At 47.6% G+C, this 27951-nt stretch overlaps 14 protein-coding genes across 14 annotated transcripts; 9 read left to right on the top strand and 5 right to left on the bottom strand.

Annotated features, from left to right (window-relative positions):
- Positions 1 to 663: 663 nt before the first annotated feature.
- Positions 664 to 2604, top strand: DUS3 (tRNA dihydrouridine synthase DUS3; the record flags this gene model as incomplete). The annotated part of the gene is made up of 1 exon (XM_022606617.1): positions 664 to 2604. The coding sequence occupies one exon, from the start codon at positions 664 to 666 to the stop codon at positions 2602 to 2604; it is 1941 nt and encodes a 646-aa protein (XP_022463295.1).
- A 501-nt stretch (positions 2605 to 3105) lies between these two features.
- Positions 3106 to 5070, top strand: BDF1 (chromatin-binding protein BDF1; the record flags this gene model as incomplete). Its single annotated transcript, XM_022606616.1, has 1 exon — positions 3106 to 5070. The coding sequence occupies one exon, from the start codon at positions 3106 to 3108 to the stop codon at positions 5068 to 5070; it is 1965 nt and encodes a 654-aa protein (XP_022463294.1).
- A 250-nt stretch (positions 5071 to 5320) lies between these two features.
- On the top strand, positions 5321 to 9172 carry SKI2 (SKI complex RNA helicase subunit SKI2; the record flags this gene model as incomplete). Its single annotated transcript, XM_022606615.1, has 1 exon — positions 5321 to 9172. The coding sequence occupies one exon, from the start codon at positions 5321 to 5323 to the stop codon at positions 9170 to 9172; it is 3852 nt and encodes a 1283-aa protein (XP_022463293.1).
- Positions 9173 to 9344: 172 nt separating this feature from the next.
- Positions 9345 to 11663, top strand: AFG2 (AAA family ATPase AFG2; the record flags this gene model as incomplete). Its single annotated transcript, XM_022606614.1, has 1 exon — positions 9345 to 11663. The coding sequence occupies one exon, from the start codon at positions 9345 to 9347 to the stop codon at positions 11661 to 11663; it is 2319 nt and encodes a 772-aa protein (XP_022463292.1).
- A 160-nt stretch (positions 11664 to 11823) lies between these two features.
- Positions 11824 to 13845, top strand: VPS33 (tethering complex ATP-binding subunit VPS33; the record flags this gene model as incomplete). The annotated part of the gene is made up of 1 exon (XM_022606613.1): positions 11824 to 13845. One exon carries the CDS (start codon positions 11824 to 11826, stop codon positions 13843 to 13845), a length of 2022 nt encoding a protein of 673 aa, XP_022463291.1.
- A 576-nt stretch (positions 13846 to 14421) lies between these two features.
- Positions 14422 to 14643, top strand: COX8 (cytochrome c oxidase subunit VIII; the record flags this gene model as incomplete). Its single annotated transcript, XM_022606612.1, has 1 exon — positions 14422 to 14643. The coding sequence occupies one exon, from the start codon at positions 14422 to 14424 to the stop codon at positions 14641 to 14643; it is 222 nt and encodes a 73-aa protein (XP_022463290.1).
- Positions 14644 to 14884: 241 nt separating this feature from the next.
- Positions 14885 to 15994, bottom strand: CST9 (SUMO ligase CST9; the record flags this gene model as incomplete). Its single annotated transcript, XM_022606611.1, has 1 exon — positions 14885 to 15994. The coding sequence occupies one exon, from the start codon at positions 15992 to 15994 to the stop codon at positions 14885 to 14887; it is 1110 nt and encodes a 369-aa protein (XP_022463289.1).
- A 181-nt stretch (positions 15995 to 16175) lies between these two features.
- Positions 16176 to 17021, bottom strand: ATP10 (Atp10p; the record flags this gene model as incomplete). The annotated part of the gene is made up of 1 exon (XM_022606610.1): positions 16176 to 17021. The coding sequence occupies one exon, from the start codon at positions 17019 to 17021 to the stop codon at positions 16176 to 16178; it is 846 nt and encodes a 281-aa protein (XP_022463288.1).
- Positions 17022 to 17231: 210 nt separating this feature from the next.
- On the top strand, positions 17232 to 19007 carry ART10 (Art10p; the record flags this gene model as incomplete). Its single annotated transcript, XM_022606609.1, has 1 exon — positions 17232 to 19007. The coding sequence occupies one exon, from the start codon at positions 17232 to 17234 to the stop codon at positions 19005 to 19007; it is 1776 nt and encodes a 591-aa protein (XP_022463287.1).
- A 214-nt stretch (positions 19008 to 19221) lies between these two features.
- Positions 19222 to 19935, bottom strand: CCW14 (Ccw14p; the record flags this gene model as incomplete). The annotated part of the gene is made up of 1 exon (XM_022606607.1): positions 19222 to 19935. One exon carries the CDS (start codon positions 19933 to 19935, stop codon positions 19222 to 19224), a length of 714 nt encoding a protein of 237 aa, XP_022463286.1.
- Positions 19936 to 20152: 217 nt separating this feature from the next.
- On the bottom strand, positions 20153 to 20416 carry ECM19 (Ecm19p; the record flags this gene model as incomplete). Its single annotated transcript, XM_022606606.1, has 1 exon — positions 20153 to 20416. One exon carries the CDS (start codon positions 20414 to 20416, stop codon positions 20153 to 20155), a length of 264 nt encoding a protein of 87 aa, XP_022463285.1.
- A 229-nt stretch (positions 20417 to 20645) lies between these two features.
- Positions 20646 to 23636, top strand: STE23 (metalloendopeptidase; the record flags this gene model as incomplete). Its single annotated transcript, XM_022606605.1, has 1 exon — positions 20646 to 23636. One exon carries the CDS (start codon positions 20646 to 20648, stop codon positions 23634 to 23636), a length of 2991 nt encoding a protein of 996 aa, XP_022463284.1.
- An 873-nt stretch (positions 23637 to 24509) lies between these two features.
- On the bottom strand, positions 24510 to 24680 carry KNAG0B06070 (40S ribosomal protein uS14; the record flags this gene model as incomplete). The annotated part of the gene is made up of 1 exon (XM_022606604.1): positions 24510 to 24680. The coding sequence occupies one exon, from the start codon at positions 24678 to 24680 to the stop codon at positions 24510 to 24512; it is 171 nt and encodes a 56-aa protein (XP_022463283.1).
- Positions 24681 to 25568: 888 nt separating this feature from the next.
- TSR1 (small subunit rRNA maturation protein TSR1) lies at positions 25569 to 27941 on the top strand (the record flags this gene model as incomplete). Its single annotated transcript, XM_022606603.1, has 1 exon — positions 25569 to 27941. The coding sequence occupies one exon, from the start codon at positions 25569 to 25571 to the stop codon at positions 27939 to 27941; it is 2373 nt and encodes a 790-aa protein (XP_022463282.1).
- Positions 27942 to 27951: the final 10 nt, after the last annotated feature.

Genomic DNA, 27951 nt, shown 5'->3' with positions numbered 1-27951 from the left:
GAAGAGGCTGCCCTTTGGACGAGGATAAGCTACAGTAGTGTATACAGTGTATATATATAATGGGGGTCCCGTTCAATCAGGGAAGACACAAGTATGTAGTACCTAATCGGGGGGGGGGGGAGTAGTTTTGCAACCTTTAAAGATGCTTTGGGAGCGCACGCCCCCCCGACTCCGATGAGATCTCTCTAGGTGTCGCTGAGAGCACCGACCCCCCTGCACTTCGCTTACTCGAAGGCGATGCCCAGAGGCGATGCCGTTGCACTCGAGGCGTCTCCCGCTTATGTAAAAGAGTGCACGGGTGTGGTTCGTTCCCCCCTCTCTGAGCGAGTGGCGGGTGCGGTGTGTGGGTTGTGCGTTGTTTTCTGCGTTTTTCCGTTTTGGGACACGGGAAGGCGGAGAGGGTAACGCCTGCGCACGTGACGGAACCGGCTGTGGGTGTGTGGGTTTTGGATTTCTGGCGGTTTTTGCCCGTTTGGGCTGTTTTTACCGGATGCGGCCGCGGATACTGCATTGGGGAAGAGGCTGCTGGAACGGGTCCTCTTTCTCTCTCTGGGTGAAAAATTTTATGTTGCGTTCGATGACAGGCCTCTCGAGAGTATTTACTGGGTTGGTGCGCGATGAGCTCGCAGAGATGAGCATTCGTATACACACAGCCCGCTGACGATGACCAACGGGAAGAGAAACCACGATGCAGTGGATGGGTCCGCGGATGTGCCCTCGAAGAAACAGGACCAGTGGACGAAAGGTATCGCGCAATTGAAGCCGCAGTACATCGTCGCGGTGGGTGGACAGCCAAGGCAGTCGAATGATGACGATGAGGAGGAGCCCTCTTCGGACAGGTTTGCTGGGGAGTCCAACAGCAAGGGCACCCGGAAGAAGAAACGCAGAGGGCAGAATAAAGATAGGGATAACAGACAGGTGCGGGAGGCTAACGTGCTGTGTCCGAAATTAGTTCAAAGTGGGGATGCTAGTGATTGCCCCTGGGGGGGCGCGTGTCGGTACAACCACGACCGGGCGTTGTATTTACAGGGGAAGGCGCCTGAGATCCGCTCGGAGGTGTTTGTGGAGGGGTGCCCCGTGTGGAAGACTCTCGGGCGGTGTCCGATGGGTTACAAATGTAAGTTTTTGTCCTCGCATATGGACAGTGACACTTTACAGTTGAGAGTGGGGGACCCGCCCAATGAGGGTGGCTTGGCCCCCTACGCTATCAACCGAGAGATCAACCATATCTCGGGTGCTGAGAAGACAGATCTTGTGAAGAAACGGTTCGATTTCCCGAAGAGTGAGGAGGTGCTGTTCATCATCGATGCGATCCAACAGGAGCAACGTGATTCGATGGCTGAGAGGGAGCGTGCGAACCTCTCGGTAGACACAGCTCCTCAAGTGGCACAAAGAAATAAGGCAGAACAGGAACACAGGGATAAACAAAAGGAGACATACCTCAAGTACAAAGATACTCGATACTTTGCCATTGAGAAACGGAAACTGGATTACAAGGGGAAGAAAATCCTGTCCCCGCTGACCACCGTAGGGAACTTGCCCTACCGTCGTCTAATGAAGAAACTTGGATGTGACGTTACTTACTCTGAGATGGCACTGTCTGTGCCACTCATCCAGGGGACGAACTCCGAGTGGGCACTGCCCAAGGCACATGTGAGCGAACAAGGCGGGTTTGGTGTACAAGTGGCAGCGTCCAAACCGTGGCAGGCATCGAAGGCAGCGGAGGCACTGGCCCAGTACACGGGCTCCGGGATCAACGAGATCAACTTGAACTCCGGGTGTCCGATCGACCTGTTGTACAGACAAGGTGCTGGGTCTGCACTTTTGGACAACCCTGCGAAGATGATCCGGTGTCTAAACGCAATGAGTTACGTGTCGGGGGATATCCCCGTGACTGTTAAGATCAGAACTGGGACAAGAGACTCTCATCCGATAGCAGACACGCTTATGAAACGGCTTGTCTTTGAAACTGACGTGTCTGCAGTGACATTGCACGGTCGGTCGAGACAGCAGCGGTACACGAAGGTGGCCGACTGGGATTACATCGGCAAGACAGCGAGGGCGCTGCGCGAGTACGAGGCGGAGTACGGCACCTCGGGGGGCAGAGACCGCACGAGAGTACAGTTCATCGGGAACGGTGACGTGAACAATTGGGAGGACTGGCACCGGTATTTACAAGAGATCCCAGAAATGGACTCTATCATGGTTGCACGTGGAGCGTTGATCAAGCCGTGGATCTTCGAAGAGATCGATGCAGAGCAGTATTTGGACAAGAGTTCCTCGGAGAGAGTCGAGTACATGAGGGATTACGCGCAGTTTGCGATGGAACACTGGGGCACTGACGAGTACGGGATCTCCCAGTGCCGCCGGTTTTTCTGCGATTTTATGTCATTTTTCCACCGGTACATCCCGATGGGCATCTGTGAACGATACCCTGTGAAACTTAACGAGAGACCGCCAAACTGGCAAGGTAGAGACCCGATGGAGACGCTACTCGGTAGCAACGATGCAAGCGACTGGGTCAAGCTGAGTGAGATGTTCTGGGGGAAACCAGAAGACACATTCCACTACACCCCAAAGCATAAATCCAATTCCTACAATTGAACAGGGGAGAGAGCAAAGCAAGAAGTAAACAACTCAGCAACACACACTCCCTCTTTTAACCCCTACTACAACAAGAGCATAGAAGTTCAAACAACTTCGCCTCCTCCCCCCCCCTCAAGTAGTTGCGCATCGCTTGCTCTGTGTGTTGCTTCGCTGTCTTTTTTGCTTTGTTTTGTTTTGTTTACCCAGCAACGGGCAGCATGTCACTGCACACGAACGCGTCGACGACGTGCGGGCAAAAAAGGGAAAGCCCGCAAAGTATTTAAGCGGCGCGGATCTTCCCTTTTTTTCGCGTCCGTTTTTTCCAATTTTCGTCTGCCGTTTTTTTCGAGGGTTTCTGGGTTGTTTTCTTTTTTATTGTCTTTTTTTTCCTTTTTGCTTGTTTCCGTTTTGGACTCTGTCGCGTTGTACGGATTGGCGTCTGTTTTGGTGTTACCCTGCGCGCTTTAGGAGAGGTCACATTACAGTATACAGACACACACACTCACATACACGCGCGCGATGGCCGAACATATGGACTACAACATCGCTGCTGAGACCGTGGTCGATCCTCGGATTATGGCGGACACTGAGAAAGGTGTTGGGGGTGCACAGGTCCTGTCTGAGGGCGGGGCGGCGTCGGCACAGGCTCCGCACTCTGCGCTTACCCCCGCTCCAGAGGTGAAGGAGGAGGAGAAGGTTGTGGCGGTGGTGGAGGAAGCTAAACAAGATGCTGTGGCCGAGGAACCTGCAGAATCCCCCTTGCAAGGTCCTAATGGTCTGCCCTATGTGGACCCTGCTACTGCCGTGCCCGTGCCGGCACCACCACAGGAGCCAGATACAAATAACCTCCCGGAACATCCGATCCCGGAACATCAAAAGAGACACGCGCTGCTGGCGATTAAGGCAGTTAAGCGTCTGAAAGATGCTAAACCTTTTTTACAACCAGTGGATACGGTTGCTTTGAATCTACCACTGTACTTCAACTACATTAAAAGGCCGATGGATCTGTCGACAGTGGAGAGGAAACTTAATCTGAACGCATACGAAACGCCAGAATCCGTTACCGAGGATTTCAACCTGATGGTGGATAACTGTGTTAAATTCAACGGGCCCGCATCGGCGATAGCACAGATGGCCAGAAATATACAGGCGTCGTTCGAAAAACATATGCTGAACATGCCTGCGAAAGATGCACCAGTTATCATACAGCAGAACAAGTCCCGGAAAAAGAAGAAGGGAGGGGAGGATGAGGATACGCCTGTGGTCATCAGGAGAGCGCAGACGCACAGCGGGAGACCCAAGAGAGAGATCCACCCTCCTAAATCAAAGGACATATACCCATACGAAAACAAGAGGCCCAAGTCCAAGAAGCTGCAGCAGGCAATGAAGTACTGTGTCTCCGTCGTGAAGGAGTTGACCAACAAGAAGTACGCTTCGTTCAACTACCCATTCTTGGAGCCCGTTGATCCAGTGTCGATGAATTTGCCCACATATTTTGACTACGTCAAGGAACCCATGGACTTGGGAACGATCAGTAAGAAGTTGAGCAACTGGGAGTACCAAACAATGGAGGAGTTTGAAGCTGATATCAGGCTCGTGTTCAAGAACTGTTACTCGTTCAACCCTGATGGCACCATCGTGAACATGATGGGCCACAGACTGGAAGAAGTGTTCAACTCGAAATGGGCCGACCGCCCCATGTACTCGGACTATGAGGATGACGAGGAGGAGAGTGACGACGGTGATGACTACTCGGACGCGTACGATAACGGCGAGGACGAGGACGAAGACATCGACGAGACGTCCATTACAAACCCAGCTATTCAGTACCTAGAGGAACAACTCACGAGGATGAAAGTGGAACTGCAACAATTAAAGAGGCAAGAACTGGATAGGATCAGACGGGAAAGGCGACTGGCGCGCGGCGGGAAGCAACGCTCGCAACAAAAGAAGAGGAAGCGCTCGAAGTCGAATCTGAAGCAAAGGAACAAAAAGAAGCTCAAAACAGTGGTCACGTACGACATGAAACGGCTCATTACAGATCACATAAACGACCTGTCTGCAGAGAGTATGGAGAAGGCAGTAAAGATTATCATGCCCGACAGCACGGGCGAGGAAGAGGTAGAGCTTGACTTGGACACGCTGAGCAACGATACAATTCTCACTCTGTACAACACTTTTTTCAGGAAGTACGACAAGAGCGAGGAAGCCAACGGCAACTCTCTCAACGGTCACGACCACCCATCCCTATCGCCTCAGAGCACAATGGGCATCTCGGCAAAGAAGAGAAGATCTAAGGCCCTATCCCAAGAGGAACAATCGAAACAGATCGAAAAAATTAGAAGTAAACTGGCATACTTGGACCACGCATCTCCACTGAGTCAAAACGGTTCCCCATTGAACATGGGGTATCAGCAAAAGGGATCCACCTCTTCTTCTTCATCCTCGGGCGATGATGAGGATAGTGAAAGTGAAGAAGAGTAATCCCCGCTTCACACACCTTTACGATCCCACCCCAAACTTAACATCATTTATCAAATAAATAGACTGCATTCAACTTTGTAATATTATCATTATTATACAGCAAAATATACACTTCAATATATATAACGAGAAAAAAATGAAAAGAGGAAAAGAACGAAGTTTATAGCACGTCAGTAGTCTCTAAAAAGCAGGCATTGTGTTAAGAGAGTCCAGTGAAAGTACTGTGAACGGGTATTTATAAGATTAGTTCATGTCAACCCCTTTAACTGAACAGTCCATTGAGGATTTGTATCAGAGTTTAAAGAATATTACGAATGATCCTGATGTCCAATTATTCGAAGATAAATTGACCAAGCTGAACTTAAACGACGTCAAGGCGAAAGATGCTGCATCGGTTGACAAAACCATACAAGACAAGTTCTTGAGACCATCTCATATTTTACCGTGGTCGATTTTGGATTCTGTTCAGAAAGTCCCAGACCTGCAGTCCAAGACGCTCGACTATAAAGATCTGCTGACCCCACCAGAACGCATTACAAGAACAGCCTACTACTTCAAAAGAAAAGGTCTTGCCGGGAAAATCTCTCACTATCAGGAGGAAGTATCGTTAAAGGAGGTCGCTAATGCCAATGCGTCCAATTCTTTGTCCATAACGAGAAGTTTGAACCATCATGGTAACATAGTAAGAGGGAACACATCGCAGCTTCCTTTCACTCCAGGTGGTGTACCTTTGCAATCTATGAATGCAGCTCCAATTTCAAACTTGCTCCATAAGGATAAAGATGGACTATTTGACATCCCAGATGGGTTTTCGAGGGGTATCGTCCCAAGAGATGAAGTTGAAACGTTTCCAAATGATGAAGGTGGCGAAGCTGTCGAGCACGATGTGAAAGAGCTGGACAAATTGGATAACGCACATGAAGTTAAACAGGAAGTCAGTGACATGAAGTTGAGAGCAGAACAGCAAGCGAACCAAGAGTTGTCGGATAGGTTCAGAACTGCCAAGACAACATCGAGTAAAAATGCTGTTGATGACACGATTTCAGGAATTGACGATTTACTGCCCATGGATATCAATTTTGGTAGATCCGTTGCCACAATGAAAAACATTCTGAAAAGGAAGGAGTGGGCCCATGTCGTCGACTTGAACCACAAAATTACCAACTTTAATGAGCTAGTTCCCAACCAAGCAAGGACATGGTCCTTTGAGCTCGACACTTTCCAAAAGGAGGCCATTTTCCATTTGGAACAAGGTGACTCGGTTTTCGTTGCTGCACATACGTCTGCAGGGAAGACTGTAGTGGCAGAGTACGCAATTGCAATGGCGAAGCGTAATATGACGAAGACCATCTACACTTCTCCAATCAAAGCGTTGTCCAATCAAAAATTTAGAGACTTTAAAGAGACATTTGAAGATATTGACGTTGGTTTGATTACCGGTGATGTGCAAATCAACCCAGAGGCAAATTGTTTGATTATGACTACTGAAATTTTGAGATCAATGTTGTACCGTGGTGCCGATTTGATTAGAGACGTGGAATTCGTCATATTTGATGAAGTTCACTATGTTAACGATCAAGATAGAGGGGTAGTATGGGAGGAGGTGATTATCATGTTGCCGCAGCACGTCAAGTTTATCCTGCTGTCTGCAACTGTTCCTAACACTTACGAATTTGCGACCTGGATTGGAAGAACTAAACAGAAAAACATCTATGTTATATCTACCCCCAAAAGACCCGTACCGTTGGAAGTTAACATTTGGGCAAAAGGACAAATGATACCTGTTATATCACCAGCCAGAGAGTTTTTAGAAACAAACTTCAACAAGCACAAGGATCTTTTATCAGGAACTAAGGCTGATGCCACACCTCAGAATAATAGCAGAGGTGGGGCACAAGCCGGTAGAGGGAATGGCAAGCCGGGTGCTGGTAGAGGCGGTGCTAGAGGCGGTGCTAGAGGCGGTGCTAGAGGCGGTGGCCGTGGCGGTCGTGGAGGAAATGGATCTCGCGGCGCAGGCGCCATTGGTTCTAACAGGCGCCAATTCTTTCAGAGAAGTGCTCCCTCCAAAAAGACATGGCCTGAGTTGGTGAACTATCTTAGATCGAAAGATCTGCTACCCATGGTCGTCTTTGTATTCAGTAAGAAGCGCTGTGAGGAATATGCTGATTGGTTAGAAGGGATAAATTTCTGTAATAACAAGGAGAAATCGCAGATCTATATGTTCATCGAAAAGTCAATTACACGGTTGAGAAAAGAAGATAGAGAGTTACCTCAAATACTGAAGATTAGATCGCTGTTGGAGAGGGGTATCGCTGTTCATCACGGTGGTTTGCTTCCCATTGTCAAGGAACTCATTGAGATTTTGTTTGCAAAGGGATTTATCAAAGTTCTGTTTGCCACTGAAACCTTTGCTATGGGTTTAAATCTTCCAACTAGGACAGTCGTTTTCAGCGAAATAAGAAAGCATGACGGTAACGGGTTAAGAGATTTAACCCCTGGCGAATTCACACAAATGGCTGGTAGGGCAGGACGGAGAGGTTTGGATAAAACGGGTACTGTCATTGTTATGGCTTATAGTGAACCACTACAAAAGGGTTCTTTCAAAGAGGTATCCCTAGGTGTTCCAACAAAGTTGCAGTCCCAGTTTAGACTAACATACAATATGATCCTGAACTTGTTAAGGATTGAAGCTTTGAAAGTTGAAGAAATGATTAAATACTCATTCAGTGAAAATACGAATCAAACTTCACACCCTGAACATGAAAAGAAAATCAAGAAACTTCAAGTAGAGCTTGAAACTGTCGAAGACTGCAAATGTGACGTATGCTCCAAAGATTTGGACAGATTTTTGAATGCTACAGTCAAATACAAGCAAAATACCTCGAACATCCTCACTGAACTATCAAAGTCTGCAGACATTTTTAAGGTCCTTCGTATTGGTAGACTGGTTGTGTTAAGGGATGCGAAACAAAAACACAGATTGGGATTTATTTTCAAAAATGACCTCAACTCCAAGACTTCGACAGTACTGATATTTACAAAACCAGCAGGGCTGCCTGATGGGTCCCCAAATTTCTTACCATACATTGGGTACTTGAAAGCATATGCGAAAAACAATTTCCAGCCATTTGAAAGAGAAGACTTCTTTTTTGAAATTGTGCCCTTTACATCCATAGAGCAGGTCACAATATTCATATTGAAAGTTCAATACAAAAATTTGCTAGATCAGGAAGAGCAAGCCTTGAAAGACTTCCATACAGAAACCTCCATGATTCTTAGATATTCTCAAAAATTGAAGGAGGTGTCAATGAACATGAGGGGTAACATCAAGGTACATCAAGAAAGTTTAGAAAGAGAGAATATCAAGAAGGAATTGGTTTCGCTAGAGTCCTTTGGGTGTCCAAAGCTTGCTGAACATTTTGTTCCCGGATATAAAAGATATGCCATTGAAGATGAGATCGAATTGCTAACCCACCTAATGTCCGATGAAAATTTGAATCTATTACCCGATTACGAGAAGCGGTTGGCTGTATTGCAGTCGGCAGGGTTTATTGACAGTAATCATAATGTTGAGCTGAAAGGAAGGGTTGCCTGTGAAATTAACTCAGGATATGAACTGGTCATCACCGAGCTAATCCTGGATAACTTCCTTGGTGATTTCGAACCTGAAGAAATTGTCGCTTTGTTATCTGTTTTTGTCTATGAGGGTAGAACGAGGGAGGAGGAACCACCTATTGCGACTCCAAGACTGATAAAGGGTAAGAAGAGAATTCAAGAGATTTATCAAAGAATGTTGACTGTATATGAAGAGAACCAAGTTCCTTTGACCCAGGAAGAGGCCGAATTTTTGGACAAGAAGCGTTTTGCCTTGATGAATGTTGTTTACGAGTGGGCGAGAGGTCTATCGTTCAAGGAGATTATGCAGATCAGTCCGGAAGCGGAAGGTACTGTCGTCAGGGTCATTACTTGGTTAGACGAAATATGTCGTCAAGTAAAAACAGCGTCCATTATTATTGGTAACCCCGCGCTACAAATGAAAATGAGCAGGGCCCAAGAACTGATCAAAAGAGATATTGTCTTTGCAGCAAGTTTGTACTTGTAAGTGAAGAGCTATTTACCACCGGGACGAACAAGAAGCTGTATGTAATAAAAACATTTCTTTTAAGTAGGAAGAAAAAAAATGAAATTCGAATAGAATTTTAGCGATGAGATGAGCTGTGATTGTGAGTAGTCGAACGTAGGTTGTGTGTTAGTTCCCATCAGCTATTGCAGACATGGCTCCAAAATCCAGTTCCTCGAAGAAATCGAGTGGATCACCCACAACTGCAGATGCTGCTAAAGTGCCGAAATTTAAGCTGCCGGTACAGTTCATTGCAAGACCGCTTAACAATAAAGATTATCAGAATGCTTGTGTTGCAGTGATCCATCCAAAGGTGTTGAAAGAGCTCCAAATAACTGCTGGGTCTATTTGTGCTATTTCTAAAATTGGCAGTAATGCAATTGCTGTTCAGGCAAAAGCTGGTGACGAGGATTCTCTTTCCACCAACGTAATTCTCTTGTCTGCAGAATTACGTGCTGTCGGCAACATTATACTTGGGGATAGGCTAGAATTGAGAAAGATGCAAAAGCAACCGTTATACTCGTCGAAGGTAACAATCGGATCTTTGGAAGGAGAAGAAATTACGGATCCTCAAGAACAAAAGAGAATTACCAAGTTACTTGACGACTGTGGGCTTGTTATGCCTGGTCTTTCGTTTAAGAACTTTTTAAGAGGGGAGACGGATAGTTCTATTAGCGTCTTGATTACAGATGTTGAAGATACAAACCTGCCTAACATATCAAAAGTGTCATTACAGGATTCGATTCCGGAAGATGATGTATTCTACCTTTCCCCTCCTGTTATATTTCAGAGGGGCTCTACAAGCGTGATTTTTACTAAGGCAAACTCGGTCAGCTCAAAGTATCATTTACCAGAGCCAGTTACGTACAATTCAGTTGGGGGTCTTTTCTCAGAGATTGAAATACTCAAGAACACGATAGAGTTGCCGTTACGTCAGCCTCAATTATTTACTGATTTTGGCGTTACTCCGCCTCGTGGTATAATGTTGCATGGTCCTCCTGGTACAGGTAAAACAATGATATTGAGATGTGTTGCCCATAGTACAAATGCACATGTTTTAACCATTGACGGACCTTCTATTGTGTCAAAATACCTGGGCGAAACAGAAGCAACGTTGAGGGATATATTCAATGAGGCAGTAAAATACCAACCTTCCATTGTTTTCATTGACGAGATCGACTCTATTGCACCCAATAGAGCCAACGATGATTCAGGAGAAGCAGAAAGTAGAGTGGTTGCTACTCTTTTGACTTTGATGGACGGAATGGGGGCATCTGGAAAAGTTGTCGTCATCGGCGCCACAAACCGGCCAAATTCTGTTGATCCTGCTCTAAGAAGGCCGGGAAGATTTGATCAAGAAGTTGAAATCGGTATCCCGGATGCAGAGGCAAGGCTAGATATTTTGCATAAACAGTTCCAGAGAATGTCATCAGATCGTCAAGAACTGACCGAGGAAGATATAAAAACAATTGCATCTAAAACACACGGTTACGTCGGGGCTGATCTTTCTGCACTGTGCCGTGAGGCTGTAATGAAAACAATTCAACGAGGCATCAACAACACACTTGACCGCGAACAGTTAAAGGTGACCATGCTTGACCTGGAGAATGCAATGCTTGAAGTGAGACCAAGTGCCATGAGGGAGATCTTCTTGGAAATGCCAAAAGTGTACTGGTCGGACATTGGTGGCCAAGATGAACTGAAGCGTAAACTGAAGGAGATGATTCAACTACCATTGGACGCGTCAGAAACATTCGCCCGTTTAGGTGTTAGCGCACCAAAGGGTGTGTTATTATACGGTCCTCCAGGCTGCTCCAAGACTTTGACAGCGAAGGCGCTGGCTACGGAATCAGGCCTAAATTTTCTTGCTGTCAAAGGTCCCGAGATCTTCAATAAGTACGTTGGTGAATCAGAGCGTGCTATAAGGGAAATATTCAGAAAGGCGAGAGCTGCCTCTCCAAGCATCATATTCTTCGATGAAATAGACGCCCTGTCTCCAGACAGGGACGGGGAGTCTACAAGTGCGGCTAACCATGTTTTAACTTCGTTATTGAACGAGATTGATGGTGTGGAAGAGCTAAACGGTGTTGTAATCGTTGCCGCTACGAACAGACCCGACGAAATAGACCCGGCTTTGTTGAGACCTGGCCGTTTGGACAGGCATATTTACGTTGGTCCGCCAGACTATGATGCTAGATTACAGATTTTGAGGAAGTGCACTTCGAAATTCAACATAGAATCAAGTGGAGTTGACCTGGAGGCTTTGGCACAGAAAACAGATGGCTGTTCAGGTGCTGAAGTGGTATTACTTTGCCAAGAAGCTGGGTTGGCGTCGATCATGGAGAATGTGGAAACGGAAAAGGTCAGCACCGAGCATTTTGAGAAAGCGCTCCGGGATTTGTCTCGTGGTATCACTCTAGATATGCTCGAATACTATCAAGCTTTTGCCTTGAAAAGTGGAGTCACTTTGTAGTTTATAGAACCATTCGATTTTTTGTATACGGGTGCCCAAGCTTTCTCCTCTACAGTATTTGAAAATTACAGAGTAAACTTCAAAGTGTATAAAGCTCTTAACAGCTCTCCTCGCGGAGTGTAGCCAGACAGAGAAGCAGTAAGAACCAAATTTGTGTGACATGGATAATCAATGGGATACAAGAAGCTATAAGAAACTGCTGTCTGATGAATTGTGTTCCGTTCTCGGTACGGTGTCCTCTAAAGATCAGATATTGGTTGTCCAACCAAACATCCTACCCTTTATAAATAGACTAATCACCTTTTCGAAACTCACCAGTGAGAGTCCTGTGCGTAAAGTCGTTATACTAGATGGTCAGCTGACAGAAGACTTGCAGAATATTTTGGGCTCTTCTCCTGAACAGTTCAGTGTGGTGTTCTTCATTGATGTAAGGAAAGATTTGACAGTACCAAAATTGATACCTGAGATAGCCAAGACATTCAAGCTCAAACCTGTCAACGTCGTATATATGACATGGGAGGCTCAACAGAGCAACTATTTGAAAGAGTTGCCGCATTTCATTACGAGCCAAATTGGAGATGAGACAAAACTTTTCCCCTTAGATATGTTGCCCATTGCTCAGATTGATGACGATGTGCTAATATGTGACCTACTATACAATAGCTCCGGTGAGTCACTGTATCACCCAAATTATAAGTCTATGGAGGGTACCACTAGGGCAATTTTAGCTGATAATATGGCCAATTGCATCGAATCTCTTTTACGGGAAACAAAGACGACTGTTACCAACGCGATAGCTATTGGTCCAGAATCGCAGAAATTTGCCAAGTTACTGAAATCTCGTATTAATGCAGAATCAACCTCGGAAGATCGTTTCATAAGGGATACGCTGTACGGGAATAAGTACGATACTAATCTGGAGACCGACCTCATTGTCCTTGAAAGAAACCTGGATCCAATCACACCGATGTTGACTCAATTGACATATGCCGGTATTGTAGATGACTTGTACCAATTTGATAACGACAGTTTAGAGTTGAAGAAGAAGAAAGCTAGTTCTGATGGGGCCGATATTGTGCTAAACTATTTGGAGGATGACATATGGGAGGAATTGAAGTATCTGAATTTTGGTAGCGTTGGTCCCAAACTGAACCGAATGGCTAAAGATCTGCAAAGCCGGTACGATGCACGGCATGGTGCTGAGACTGTTGATGAGATCAAGAATTTTGTCGATTCGTTGGCGACGTTGCAAGAAAAGCAACGTCTCCTCAAGATGCATACGACTCTATCCTCGGACGTTTTAGAGGAGGTAGAGACCAGCCCCTCTCTCTCATTTAGTAGAATATTGGAGTTTGAGCAAGATATATTGGCGGATAATCTGCATCACCATGAGGCTTACGGTAAGTTAATGGATCTTATATTTGAAGGCGATGTCCCGCGAAGCAAGATCATGAAGTTGGCAAGTCTCATAGCTAACTGCAAGGGATCGATACGGGATAAAGATTTTGTTGCTTTGAAGAAGGAGTTTGTTGACGCATTTGGCGTGCAGGCGTGTTTCCAATTCGACCGGCTTATGGAGATGAAGTATATTCACATGAAATCGAGCACCTCACAGGAGCGAATCTTTGAGAGGGAGTACCGCATTGTATCTTTGTGGTTTAATACGTTGCCCCGGGACGATTCTAAGACCTCAGGGTCCAATTTAACAAATACGGCTACCCCACGTGAGGCCACTTTCGCCTTCTGTGGCGTGGTACCAATTACCATGAGATACGTGCAGTCACTGTACGACCGAACAGTCTTGGCACAGCATCATTCCGCGCAGCAGCCGTTTATAATATCGAGCAGGCCGCGGATCCAGGGGTTGGAGCCCGTATTCGAACAAATATACGGTTCGTCTGTCACCACGCTGCTGCAGGAACGTTGGGTTCCCAGTGCTATCCACCAGTCTCTGCCGGACCAAGCAATTGGCCCGCGGTCCACCAATGGGAAAGCCGCGACAGGTGACGGCAGCGGGAACGACGACGGCGATCTGACCATCCTCGTCTTCCTTGGGGGTATTACTCTCGGGGAGCTCGCGACGTTGCGTCACTTGCAAGCCCACTGGCGTCGCAGCAGTCATAATCTGCGCAAACGGTTTGTCGTGGTGGTAGATGGACTCTGGAGATTACCAGGTGTGTAGCATGCTACAAATATTATGCAGAGTAACAAGGGGTGGGGGGGGGCGTCCGACCCCTACTACAAGCAAGAGAGATGATGGCTGCAATCTGGGGAGACTACTAGGCAACTACATAGATCCATAAAGCTGTAGCGTAGATCGCATTGAACTCAGGATGGTGGGTGTCCCAAACCACTGTGTCGAATTCCGGTTTGGCCGAATATCCAAAGTAGTAGTGGTAGAAGTAGTAATAGCAATATATTTCTATGTAGCAGAAGGAATTGACAGTCAGACGGTCGTATGTTCAGGGACAGACGCGCTCGCCCAGGACCCAATGGCCTGCACCACTTGGTCACTGGTCCCTGTGCTGTTGGAACCTGTCACACACCCACACACCCCGCTGTCGCGCGCCGTGCACATGACCGCGGGCCAATCGGACTCGCGAAGCGGACGGCAGCGTGCGTTCCAGTGAAGGATTTCTGTTGCTGGGTATAAAGGACGGGAGGAGGAGGTTGAGGCCCCCCCCCACAAGTAGTGCAGACATACAGATACGCACACGCACGCACGCACGCACGCACGCACACATACACAGCCACAGCTATGATAGCGCAACAGATTGTAAGGACTTCCGGCAGGAGGATGTTTGCCTCCTCTGCGAGGAACGCAGCACATTTTAAAGAGGGTGTCTACAGTAACCTCCCATTCAAGATCCACGACAGGAAGATTCCGTACGGTGTGGTGCACTTTGGGTTCTTTGCCGTTGGGTTTGCAGTGCCCTTCATTGCGTGCTTCGTGCAGTTGAAGAAGAGCGGGAACATCTGATTGTCTGTTCCCCTCCCCACGCCGTTTACTAGTAGCGCTGTGTACACATCTTTACCCTACACACCCCCCCACCACAGAAACAAAACTGAAGTGCTATATATTCTTTCCTGGCAGAGACCCTTCTGTAACGTTGTAAGTGCTAGTTTTTAGTAATTGATTTCGTATGTAATAGAGAAAATAGTGAAACACCTTTAGGTAGCATCACCAATTCCTTCCGCGGCTCTATCGCTCCCTCTCCGCTTCACCGTATCCTTTTGAATTTGTTCGCAGTCTTGCTTCTGCCCGATGACATGAGGATCTGGCGGTGCGGCGTTGCGGAGGATGTGACTTTCTCCAGCGGGTTGTGACTATGGCCTGTCAACATGGTCTGCGTGTGGGCCCTCTTCGCAGGAAACCCGTCTGTCGTACTGTTCCTCCTTGCTATACGTAATTTTTCCAGCGGTGTCGGGAACTGCATCTTTGTGGGTCTGCTGTCTGTGTTGTCCGTCTGGGGCGTCCCGCGCCTGCGAACACCACTGGAGACGCTGTTCGGGGTGAGCACCAACCCTGTGCCCGCCGTAGCAGCAGTCGTCGTAGTAACAGTAGTAGTAGTAGGGGCCTTCGTCGGTGTACCTTGGAAGGGGAATTTGTTCAGATGTGTCGATTCGGCCATGATTGACGAATCTGTCGAGCTATGCGAAACCGTGTTGTTCATTCGTCTCCGTAAATCCCTGTGCGGGGGTGTTTGAGAACTGCTCCCCGGGTTCTTGTTCCGCAGGGTCGAGTTCTTCCGCAGTTTGGTGACAAACTGTTCCTCATCGTCCATGTAGTCCAAAGTGAGATCCACTGTCGGTGGTGGTTGGAAACCGGCCCCTCGTGATGCACTATCTGTAGCTCGGGCGCCCTTCTTGTAGAAGAAGTTGTTTGTGGGGGCCTCTTGCCGCTGTGATTCCAGTTCCCTCACCCTCTGCTTCAACTTGGGGATCGCATCGAGTTCCTGCTTCGCCTGGTGCAGCAATTGCTGCTGGCGGGCCACTTTCTCCCTCAGTTTTACACAGTGCGATTGGTAGTACTGCACTTGGCTCAGCAGCCCGTTCGTTTGGAATTGTGAAACACTGCACACCGTCTCTAGAATATCAGAAACGGGCTCAAAGAACAACCCGACGTCCCGGGGCAGCGTCCTCTTGTCCACTAACTTGATCACTGACACATCATTCGTGCAACACACAGGGCACCGACGGTTCGACGTCAGGTGCTTCGAGCAGAGCGTGTGCGCACACGACGTCAAACTGAGCGGATCCTGCGGCGATGACCGCTGGTGGCACACGTGGCAGAACACAAACGGTTGTCCAAACAGCTGCTCGCTTGACATTCCCCCTGGTCACTACAAAACAGCCGTATAGCCACTAATGTATCCGTTTCTTGTCAGCGATTACAACTCCGAGGGTTCAGCGGTTAACGATTCGAGATGTTGATATTTGAATATTTACAAGAAAGTCGGCGATGAGCCCGGGCTGATTGATGGTGGTGGTGGTGAGGACCCCGTAGTCACGTCACGTCGGTGGCTGTTCGCGTTTCAAGTGTGAGACGCAGTTCCACAGCGCGTCGCGCTCCTCGGGGGAGCGGACACCCCCACTCGCCATCCAACGGATCCGCAGCTGCGGGTCCACCACAAGTACGTACCCTGTGTACAGGTTATTCAGATTGAGCTGCTCTCTGATCATGAAGGGTAGTTGCTTCCGCTCGCAGAGAACATACTTGGATTGCCGCTGCGCGGATAAGTGGTTCCGCAGACTCCACATCGAGAGCTTCATCACGAACGACTTCAGCGCGTTTTCGATCCAGCTGATCTCGATCAGTTGCGTGTTGACGTCCTGCCAGGATTCAAACTCAGGGGTCCCCTGTCCCTGTTTCGTGAAGAACTCCGTGGATATATCCTCGCCAACCCGATTGCCAAATACTCGCACGACACTTATTTTCCCCCGCATCATGTCCTCGACGTTCGTCCTTCGACTGCCGGGAGCGACCGCTGTACCAACCAAGTGCGGGAAGTATAGCGCTTTGTCCGCCCGCCAGTACGATTTGGGTGACAGAAACATCTTCCCTCTCGTTTTGCGGAACGTGTACATGTCATACATTCCGGACTTACTTAGCTCCAAAGTCAGCTCCTCTGTGCGTCGCTGCGTTTTGTCGTCGTCAAAGAGGTCCCGGAAATTGTTTCCTCTCGAGTACACGGTGCTTGCCGTGGGCGGTTTCGGCAGTCCAACGGGCTTCACAAGCTGTTCCACTTGGTGTTCATCCGGTTTCGACGCACTTATGATCGGCTGGAAGAACTTGTTAAAGAAACCGTTCCGAGCGGCGCAGCTACTGAAGCTGCGTTTACTGGCGTGCTGCAACATGCCAAATGTGGTTACTTGCAATGCAGAGACGGGTACGCCATCTATCACTCATTTTAGTAGTAGATGCCATGTTATGAAGGTCGAGAGCTTAGTAATTTTTCACTGCGATTTTTGAAGGGTTCTGTCCGTGTTCCCTTACTATCATCACGATGAAACCTTTTAGAGTTCGGCCCCCACCAGTGAGAATACCACTCCGCTAGCACCGCATTTATGGCGCCCTCCACTCAGAGTGAGCTGGTGCTTGTTCCGCCAACTAATGGCCTATACTACACGGGGGATGATAGGGTATCTGGGACCTTCCATTTGAAGCTTGCTAAGTCCGTACCCATAAAGAAGATCGTGGTGCATCTGAAGGGCTTTGCTGAGACGCAGACTAAGATGAATTCTGACTACATGATGTCGCAGAACGGGATGATGATGCCAGTGCAGGATAACAAGTCGTACCATCGGCTTTTGGATCTGGAAAGGAGAGTGTTCCCGCCGGACAACGTGTGGGATGCACTAGAGGGGAGTTCGAAGCCCTTCAAAGTAAACCCAGGTTCGTACAATTACGATTTCGAGTTTGAGCAACTGAAGGGTAAACGTCCCAGATGCTTGAAGAACCACTTGAAGAACACGATATGTTTCTTGAAGAGGAAGGATATCAAGTTGCCACCAACTTTCAACATGCATTGGCAGGAGCTGAACAAGATCGATAACCTTGACCTATATTTTTACTCCTTTGGGAAGGTCATTTACATGGTCGAGGTCGAAGTCGAGATGGGCAAAGCGATGAATTGGTTCAAACCGTTCGATAAAGTGCTGCGGGAGCACCAACTGGTGGACTACATACCGAACCCGAAGGACTTGACGTACCCAGACTATGAGAACGACGAGGTTGAGGAGGCTCTGCGGATGAATGCTTTAGCGAACTTGACCATGCCAACTTTTTCTAAGGCCAAGACTTTCCTACCGGAGGACGACGCCCTACCCAATGTGAAAACGTCGGGCAATCCGCTGGCTGCTATACACAACGATCACAATGCCACTAGGATGCTAAATAATGTGGTGACGGCGGCCCCCACCGTGTCGAGATCGCCGACCCCACTGGCGGAATTGTCCGGTTCCACGGCTGCGGGTCCCTCTGGTACATTAGCTGGAGCATCAGCTAATGTACCCGCAGGAGAGGCAACACCCTCGTACGCATCTGTGGTGGGAAGTCCCGTCACGAGTACGGGCAGTGCTGGCATTGGCGGATCGCTCCCTCCCCCGGCAGCACCACTGACCAGAGCACTGCATATTATCGCTCGACGTATCGGATCGGGCGTCCCAACGGCGTCTGATGCGTCTATGTGGGTGGAGATCCGCAACAGCAATGAAGGCTTAAAGCGGCTATATCGGATGGATCCACTGTTCAAGAAAGGGTCTGGGAAGTTCGACAAAGTGTACCTGATCTGCAAGGGCAACGTGTCCGAGATCAAGCGGTTGAACGTGCAGCTTGCCCGTGTGCAGTTGAACCTTGTCGAGAACACTGCATACTTGTCGCGCGGTGTAGCGAATGAGAACGTCTCCTCACTGCGGCTGATCGAGGTGTCCCTTGCGGGGGACTCGCAGCAGGGGGACGTGTTCAACATGGATAAGTTGCGAGTGCGGTCTCGCGGACAGGACGACGACACAGCCACTGCGCGTTGTGAGTGTGCGATACGGTTTAAGGACCACTTGCAGATGCGTAAATTGCAATTCAATGAGGAGGACTACAAGCATCGCGGGAACCGTCTTTTCAGTTTCAAGACCTGTGCGATACGGCGGACTTTCCAACTGCAGTTGTTGATTGACTGGATTGTCGATGGCCAGACGCGGCAGAGTGAAGTTGTAATCGACAACACGCAGATATACTGTCAAGTAAGGCCACAAAATGAACGGCCCGTGCCAGCTGAGACCCCGGCGTACTTGCCCCGCTACGTGGAGCCACCGATGTACAACGAGTCCGTGGACAGTAAGGCGTGAGACAACACGGGGACACTCAATAAGCGTATAAAGCGACGATGCGCAGGGGAAAGTGTAAACATTTCAATGTTTGTTATACTGTATATACACCCTTTCTTTGGTATGTGTATACGTAATACTAATAAAGACTAAAAAAACCTCTTATATAGGAGTGTAAGAACCTGTAGTTTTGATGGGTGAGTGCTGATGGATGTTATATGAATTTGGCATGTAATCAGATCAACAAAGCGGCGATGGCAGCAATGGCGAACGAGTTACCAGATTGCAACAAGTTACCTGCACCTGAGTGGATCTGAGAGACACTGATGGTGCTGGAGGCCTGTGTGGAGGACTTTGTCAAAGCAGTAGTTGGCTTAGCACTGGAGACGGAGACTGTGGTGGACGCAGCAGCAGAAGAAGATGGGGCAGAAGAAGAAGTAGAGGTGGTAGCAGCAGTTTCAGAAGAAGATGAAGCAGCCTTAGAAGAAGAAGTAGAGGTGGTGGTGGCAGCGGTCTCAGAAGAAGAAGACGAGGCAGAAGTAGAGGTGGCAGAAGAAACAGCCTTGGAAGAGTGAGCGGAGGACCCACCTAGACTGGCCCCCTGTTCAGAACACGAGCTCTGGAAGGCGCTGTAGGCAGCGTCAGCGTCACCGGATGGGCAGATGCTGTCCAGACACTGTTTGACCTGGTCGGCCTCCTTGGAGCAGACACACCCAACCTGGTTCAAAGAGGAACAGGTCGAGGATGCCTTGGTCACCTGTGCAACACAGGCCAGCAGACACGCTGGAGGGGTGGCGACCGCCTGGGAGGCCAGCAGGGCCAGGGAAAAAACGGCAGAAACGACAGAAGCAGAGGAACGCATGGTGTACAGTGTAGTGATAACGAGTGGTATGGTCTGTGTGTGACTGTCTGTCTGTTTGTAACTCAGAGTAACAGTCAACATCAACATCAAGAAGCAACAAGAATTGAATGTTTGTTTTTTTTAAATCGGTGAAAATTTGCGGTGTGTCCGGGTGACGGTGTTCGCTATTTATAGTACACAGATGAAGGTGAGGGACCTCCAAAGGTCTGGTCCAGTATCCTGGTGATCCAGTGCTCTAGCAACACTTGAGACGGTGATGTGATGACTAGAAGGTATTGGTTGTGTTCTCTTCCCGAAAGTTGGGTCAGCTTTGAGCTTCTTTTGGGGGAGCGTCTTTCCGGGCCGTTTCTCCCTGCACGTCTGCCCCTGCGGGCGCATCTGCCAGTTCCCCCGGGGGGATAACTTTGCCGTCGCTGTCGTAATGCGGCAGTTGCATGTCCTGCCGCAGGTGGCCGTCTTTCCGCAGTTGCTCGATCACAATCGGCTGGAAGAAGTTCACACCCATGTAGATGCTGATCAGCGACAGCACACCGACAGTGACGTTCCCGTACCCTCTAATACGCGCCATGGTGTTCTTTGTGTACAATGTAGTACAAGAAGTAGACGGTAGACGGCAGTAGCAACACCCATCCTCCTACTACGTACAACTGTATATATATATATATTCAATTACATAATAATAATCAACTTTAAATCAGACGCGTGTTTCTGAACTTTAGAAGCCGTGCTATTGGGTGGTTGGATTTGCTTATCACGCCACAGTGTACTGCTTGTTGCGCTCAATTGGGGTTCTTTTGATGAGCATTGCCCTGTTTTCCGCTTGCAAACAGAGAATACTTCAGTCAACAGTCACAAGACCCTCTTCCCAATTCACCAAAATGTCAGCAAAGATCCTGCAAGACACGTTCTTGCAACCAGACTTGGACGACAGGTCCTACCGGTACGTGCAACTGCCCAACAATTTGAAGGCGCTGCTCATCTCGGATCCGACCACTGACAAGGCCGCTGCCGCGCTCGACGTCAACATCGGCGCGTTCGAGGACCCAGAGGAACTCCCAGGGCTCGCACACTTCTGCGAACATCTGCTGTTCATGGGGTCCAGCAAGTTCCCCAACGAGAATGAGTACTCAAGCTACCTGAGTAAACACGGCGGGTCCTCGAATGCGTACACGGGCGCTCAAAACACGAATTACTACTTCCAAGTCAATTACGAACACTTGTATGGCGCGCTGGATAGGTTCTCTGGGTTCTTCACTGGGCCACTGTTCAACAAGGAGTCCACGGACAAAGAGATCAATGCAGTGGACAGCGAGAATAAGAAGAACTTGCAAAATGATCTTTGGAGGCTCTACCAGTTGGACAAATCGTTGACAAACGGCGGGCATCCCTATCATAAATTCTCGACGGGGAACCTCGAGACCCTCGGCACAACACCCAAAGAACTTGGGTTGGACATCAGGGATGAGTTGCTCAAGTTCTACAACAAATCGTACTCGGCCAACCTCATGAAATTGTGTATACTCGGTAGGGAAGACCTCGATACGATGACCAAGTGGGTCGAGGAGCTGTTCCAAGATGTGAAGACACTGGACCGTGCCCTGCCTGAGTACAATACCCGCATCCTGGATGCAGACCACCTTCAAGAGATCATCAAGGTCCACCCAGTCAAGGAGTTGAAAAAAGTGGAGGTGTCCTTCGTTGTCCCAGATGTCGATGAGCACTGGGAATCCAAACCACCACATATTCTATCGCATTTGATTGGACACGAGGGGACAGGCTCGCTTTTGGCGTACTTGAAGACAAAGGGCTGGGCGAACGAGTTGTCCGCTGGAGGCCACACAGTGTCCAAAGGGAACGCGTTCTTCTCAGTCGATATTGATCTCACCGACGATGGACTTGCACACTACGAGGAGGTCGTCCACAACGTGTTCCAATACATCAAAATGCTACAAAACTGTCTACCGCAGAACTGGGTGTTCCACGAATTGCAAGAGATCGCACAGGCTAACTTCAAGTTTGAGCAAAAGGGTAGCCCCTCGAACACAGTCTCGACTTTAGCCAAGGCGCTAGAGAAAGAGTACATCCCAGTGAACAGAATCCTCAGCAACGGACTCTTGACGAAGTACGAGCCTGAACTCGTCGCCCAATACTGCCGAGACTTGAAACCAGAGAACTCACGTATCACTCTCATTGGTAAAGATCTGAAAACTTCAAAGAGAGAGAAATGGTACGGGACAGAGTACGAGGTGGAAAAATACTCCCCAGATCTGTTAGCCAAGATCAGTACTCCGCTCTTGAATTCGCATTTGCATCTACCACACCCAAATGAGTTCATCGCGAATAACTTCAAAGTGGACAAACCAGAGGGTAGTTCCGCTGATGAGATTGTGCCTCTAGAGGAACCACTGTTGATCAGTGAAAACGAAACCGGTAAAGTGTGGTTCAAAAAGGATGACAGGTTCTGGCAGCCAAGGGGATACATCTACTTGACTTTCAAACTACCACATACGCACGCAAGTGCTTTGAATAGCATGTTATCGACACTGTATGTGCAATTGATCAATGACTCTTTGAAAGATCTGCAATACAATGCCAACTGTGCGAACCTGCGCGCCTCCTTTGTTAAGACTAACCAAGGTTTAGATCTCACGCTCTACGGGTTCAATGACAAACTGATTATCTTGCTGACACGGCTCTTGGAGGGAATCAAATCTTTCAAGTTGGAGCAGCCACAGTTCAAGATCTTCAAGGATAAGTCTGTCCAGCATTTGAAGAATCTGATGTACGAGGTTCCATACTCGCAGATCTCCACAGTTTACAACTACTTGATTAATGAGCGGTCCTGGTCCGTTGAAGAAAAACTGGACGTGATGGAAAAAATCACCTACGAAGAGTTGATCAACTTCATCCCAACCATCTTCGAGGAGTTGTATTTTGAAGCGTTGATCCACGGTAACCTTAAGTACGAGGAAGCGATGGAAATTGCATCCTTGGTTAAGATATTGCAACCAAGCGATGTGACAAGATTGCAAACAAAAAATAGCAGGATGAGATCCTATTTGATTCCACGTGGTGAAACGTACAGGTATGAGACCAAACTGAAGGATGCCAAAAACGTGAACTCTTGTATCCAATATGTCACACAGTTGGACGTGTACGATGAAAAATTGTCCGCGAAGAGCGGACTATTTGCTCAAATGATCCATGAACCCTGTTTCGATACTTTGAGAACGAAAGAGCAACTGGGGTACGTTGTCTTCAGTTCCTCTTTGAACAACCACGGTACTGCGAACATGAGAATTCTGATACAGTCGGAACACACTACCCCATACTTGGAGTTCAGAATCGATACTTTCTACCAGAAATTCGGTGAACTTTTGAATGCGATGTCCGAGGAGGACTTTTCCAAGCATAAGAACGCTCTGTGTAAGAGCTTGTTGCAAAAATACAAGAACATGCAGGAGGAGAGTACTAGGTATACTGCCGCGGTCTACCTGGGGGATTACAATTTCACGCATCATCAAAAGAAGGCAGCCCTTGTTGAAAAGTTGACAAAGGAGGAAATGCTTGAATTCTACAAGTCCTTCATAGTTGGCGACAAGGCGACAAAACTGGTGATCCATTTGCAGTCGCAAGTCACGGATAACAAATCGCTGGACGAGTCGAAACTAGATACAGAGGTGTACCCCACTGGTCAACTGATCACGGACGTTGGGGAGTTCAAATCGAAGTTATACGTCGCTCCAGTCCGTCAACCACTAAAGGAATTCGCAGTCTACGAGCCATAGAAAAGTCACCGATGTGTGTCCGTGTGTATCTATATATGCAGTGTGTACGACCCTGTGTTTCCAAAATAGTCGTTGAACTCTGTATCTTGTATAGTTGGGAGTAACTTTTAAATAAGATTCAAGTGACATACACATAGTGCTACAAGGTTTAAGAAGTAAGAAAAAAAATGTGGACTATCTTCGACATCCCAAGTCTATCAATCCCTAGGGACGCACAGACAACGGACTTCCTATCCTGCCCAGAAATAAGTCTCTGCGTAGAGAACAAATTTCTTAAAATATCTTGATCTGGGAAACTAGTACTTCAATCTAAGTTGAAGGACTGGCAATTAGCTTCTGTTTGGTGACAGGTTCAGCCAACTGTGGCATGTTTCCGGTACATAATTGATTCGGTTTCTTTAAAACTGGAATAAAAGAGGAAACTGACAGCACTAACTATTCCTTGACCTCCAGAAAGATGGTCCTCTTATATAGAGCGATTTGAAAAAAATTGCGACAGAGAAAGTTGTAAGCCGGGTGACCCTTCTAAGACGGTTAGGTCATTGACCATCTTCGAGAGGTGTTTGAAGTTAGCGACTATGCGCGTTAGGGGCAGGGTCTATAGATATGGGTAGTTTTATTTTGAGATAATACCTACTTTACATAATATAATTGGATACCCTCTCTTTATCATCTTCTTTATTTATTATTGGGAAGCTGATTGCGCAGGCACTTGTTACCTTTGCAGTTGGGTTAAGATACGTATAAGGGGAAAAATAAAAGATAGCGGAGGTTGATGAGACTAAACCGCTATAGAGCGGCGGTCAGCACCAGTCTCCATGACAGCATTGTTGGTTTGTTTGTCTGTTTTCCTGACCTTGTTCCTTGTGTATCTTAACGGTACTTGTGGAAACCAATGTCGTTAGCCTTCTCTCTGAAACATTGACGACAGATGTTCAAGTCGTACTTTCTGACCAAACCGATGTGGGAGGAGCAGACACGACATTGGCGGGAACCTTTACCGAATCTTCTTGGGTGGGAGAACCAAACGTTTTCGTGAGCCATATTGAACTGCTTTGTATTTTTGGGTTAAGGTTACATCACAGAGACAGGGCGAAGCCTTTTCCCCTGTAAATAATAATCGAGAAATTGAATTGGTTAGTAACTATGTCATTATGGCTGGTCGGGATTGCACCCAATTTGATGAGATACAAATGAGCTTGGAGAAAAAGAGTATTGGCATTCTGCGTAGTTTCATCATAAATCGTTCCAGCTGGATAAAAGTTCCACCGTCATCTTCTTGAATTCATTCCTGCAGATTTATCAGTCCCCTTTGCCGTACTTTCTCCTCTCTTTTGGATTTTCTATAACCATTCCTCATCAACCCACCTCTTCAACAGATTCACACATACTTATTTGTATACTCTCTTTTGTGTTTGCTTATCTTAATACACTACTACCAATATATCGCTAACCTCAGCACTCTCTATACTATGCCTTGATATTTTCCAAAGCGGCACAACCAGCTGTTCCCCCATGTTCCGGCCTCTCAGCAGGAGGACCCCAGGCTGAGCGGACGGGGGGAGCAGCACTCTAGGCAGGTTCTGAGCCTAGACAGAGCGTATCTCCAGCAGGAACCGTACCACCAGTCTCCCTCCATATCCGTCTCCGTCTACACTGACGGTCTCAGCCGCACTTTAATTGCATTTTTTACCAAAACATAAAAAACTAAAATTCAATGTCTGGGTGTTTAAATGGTGTTTGGGTGCAATGTGTAGGGACATTTTTGGCTTTTTCGAGACGAAAATTTTATGCGGAAGTGAAAATTGACATGGGAAGATCCGATGAGCTCTACCTCATTGCAGATGATGTGGCAGCTTTCTCTCAGTTGACTTTCAGGTTTAGGTGTTGATCCTTGCATAGACAGTTTCTCCACACTTTGTCAAAAACAAAATGGCCGGACATCATCATAGATCGTCCTTCAAGAATGGTCACAAAACGTACAAGTCAAAGCACGCCTCGAAGGGCTCGCTGAAAAGAATGTATAAGGGCAAAGTAGAGAAGGATATTGCTGGTAACAAGGCGCTGAAGGGTGAATCAAAGCTGCAGAGGAGGAACAAATCGAAGCAATTGAGGCAACAGAAAATTATTGCGAGCATGCTGGAGAGGAAACTGTTTGATGGGCCCCATGGGGCACCCAAGATTTGTACGGTGATCCCATTGACCGTGGACGTGGACGTTAACCACGCGGTCCAGCATTTGTTTTCCGCTGCTGTGGACTTCAAATTTGAAGAGATTACGGGACCATGTGTAAGAAACTGCCATGTCAAGCAATTCAAGTCTAACTTGAAAGTGGTTGTGCCTGACATGACTAATTTCCTAGAAGTTTTAGATGCATCCAAAGTGGCCGATAACGTGGTGTTTGTGCTGAGTGGGACCTCAGAGGTGGACCCTGAGTATGGGGAACAGATTATCCGTGCGCTGGAATTACAAGGTATCTCATCCTACGTAGGGGTAGTATCCAACTTGTCGAAAGTTCACCCAAAGGAGAAGTTCCAGTTAGACGTCAAACAATCTTTAGAGAGTTACTTCAAGCATTTTTTCCCCAATGAGGGCCGTGTGTATAACTTGGAGAAGCCATCCGACTCTATGAACGTGCTGAGAACTCTGTGTCAAAGGATCCCAAGGCCAGTGAATTGGAGAGACAGTAGAGGGTATTTGGTGGCAGACACTGTTGATTATGCAGATGTTGATGAAGAGTTTTGCGAATTGATGGTCGAGGGTATTGTTCGTGGTGTCGGTTTGAACTCGAATAGACTAGTTCATATTCCAAACTTGGGTGACTTCCAAATCTCAAAGATGGAAAGAATGAAGGCATCTGCGCAAGGTAAAGCAATGGCAAACAAGAAAAGGGGCAAAGATGAAGACTTATTCGATCTCACAGAACAAAACTATTTTGAATCAGATGCAAACAGAGATACTTTGGAAGAATTCGCACCTGGGGATATCGACGTTGATTTGTACGAGGATGGGGTCGACCACGATTTCCACTACAAAGATTTGAATGCTGCAAGATTCGATGACCACGGGTATTTGCCCAGACAATTGGAGGCTGAAAGGGCTTTCAAGGTCCCCAAGGGTACCTCTGACTACCAGGCGAAGTGGTACATAGACGATGTGATAACACCAAACGATGATGAAGAGTTTGAAGAAATGTCCGATGAGGAGACCGCCGAGATGGAAATCGATGAAGGACTACCGATCTCCACAGACCCCATGGATTCAGGTATGGACGAGGAGGACGGCGAGGAGCAAGATGAGATGTATGTCGATCTCTCCCCGGAGGAGGAGGAACGTCAACTTCAGGAATACAGAGCATTGGAGGACGAGGATCGTGAGTTCCCGGACGAGATCGAATTAAACCCATCTGAATCGGCGATCGAGAGGTTGAAAATGTACAGGGGTTTGAAAAATTTGTACAATTGTATGTGGGACATCGACGAAGTGGACCCCAATTGTCCAGAGGAATGGAGGCGTTTGTTGCGGTTCGGTAGTTATAAAAACACAAGGAACAGTCTTTTGAAGGAGGTCAGCAGAGAGGCACAAGTAATTGCCGGTGACTATGTTAAGGTTTACCTGAAATTCCCCAAGAGGCTTCTACCACAAATTTTAGCACCTCAGGAGCACATATTTGCCCTGTACGGGTTACTACCACACGAACACAAAAACGCATTAGTAAACTTCACATTGCAAAGATGGGAGGAATACAAAAATCCAGTTCCATCTCAGGAGCCAATCATGGTTCAATACGGTGTGAGAAGATACGTCATCAATCCACTATTCTCAGCAGATACAAATACCCCCAACAACGTCCACAAGTACGAGAGATTCTTGCACCCTGACGTACAGTCCGTGGCAACGTGCATAGCACCAGTGGATTTCACGCAATCACCAGCCATATTCTTCAAGCCATCCGCGACTGAGAAAACGGGTATAGAACTGATCGGCCACGGTAGTTTCATGAATGCCGACCATACAAGAATATTGGCCAAGAGAGCAATCTTGACGGGCCATCCATTCAGATTCCACAAAAACGTGATCACTGTTCGTTACATGTTCTTCAACCCAGAGGACGTCGAATGGTTCAAATCGATCCCATTGTTCACGAAATCTGGTAGATCCGGGTTCATCAAGGAAAGTTTGGGTACACACGGGTATTTCAAGGCCAACTTCGATACCAAGCTATCTGCGCAGGACGTTGTTGCAATGTCCCTGTACAAACGTATGTGGCCAAGAGCTTCCGAACCATGGTTTGGACAAGCATAAAGAAACAAGA

This window comes from Huiozyma naganishii, chromosome 2, assembly GCF_000348985.1.
Source record: "Huiozyma naganishii CBS 8797 chromosome 2, complete genome".
In the NCBI taxonomy this organism is placed as follows: Eukaryota; Fungi; Ascomycota; class Saccharomycetes; order Saccharomycetales; family Saccharomycetaceae; genus Huiozyma; species Huiozyma naganishii.
This window is presented reverse-complemented; position numbering and strand designations above follow the sequence as displayed.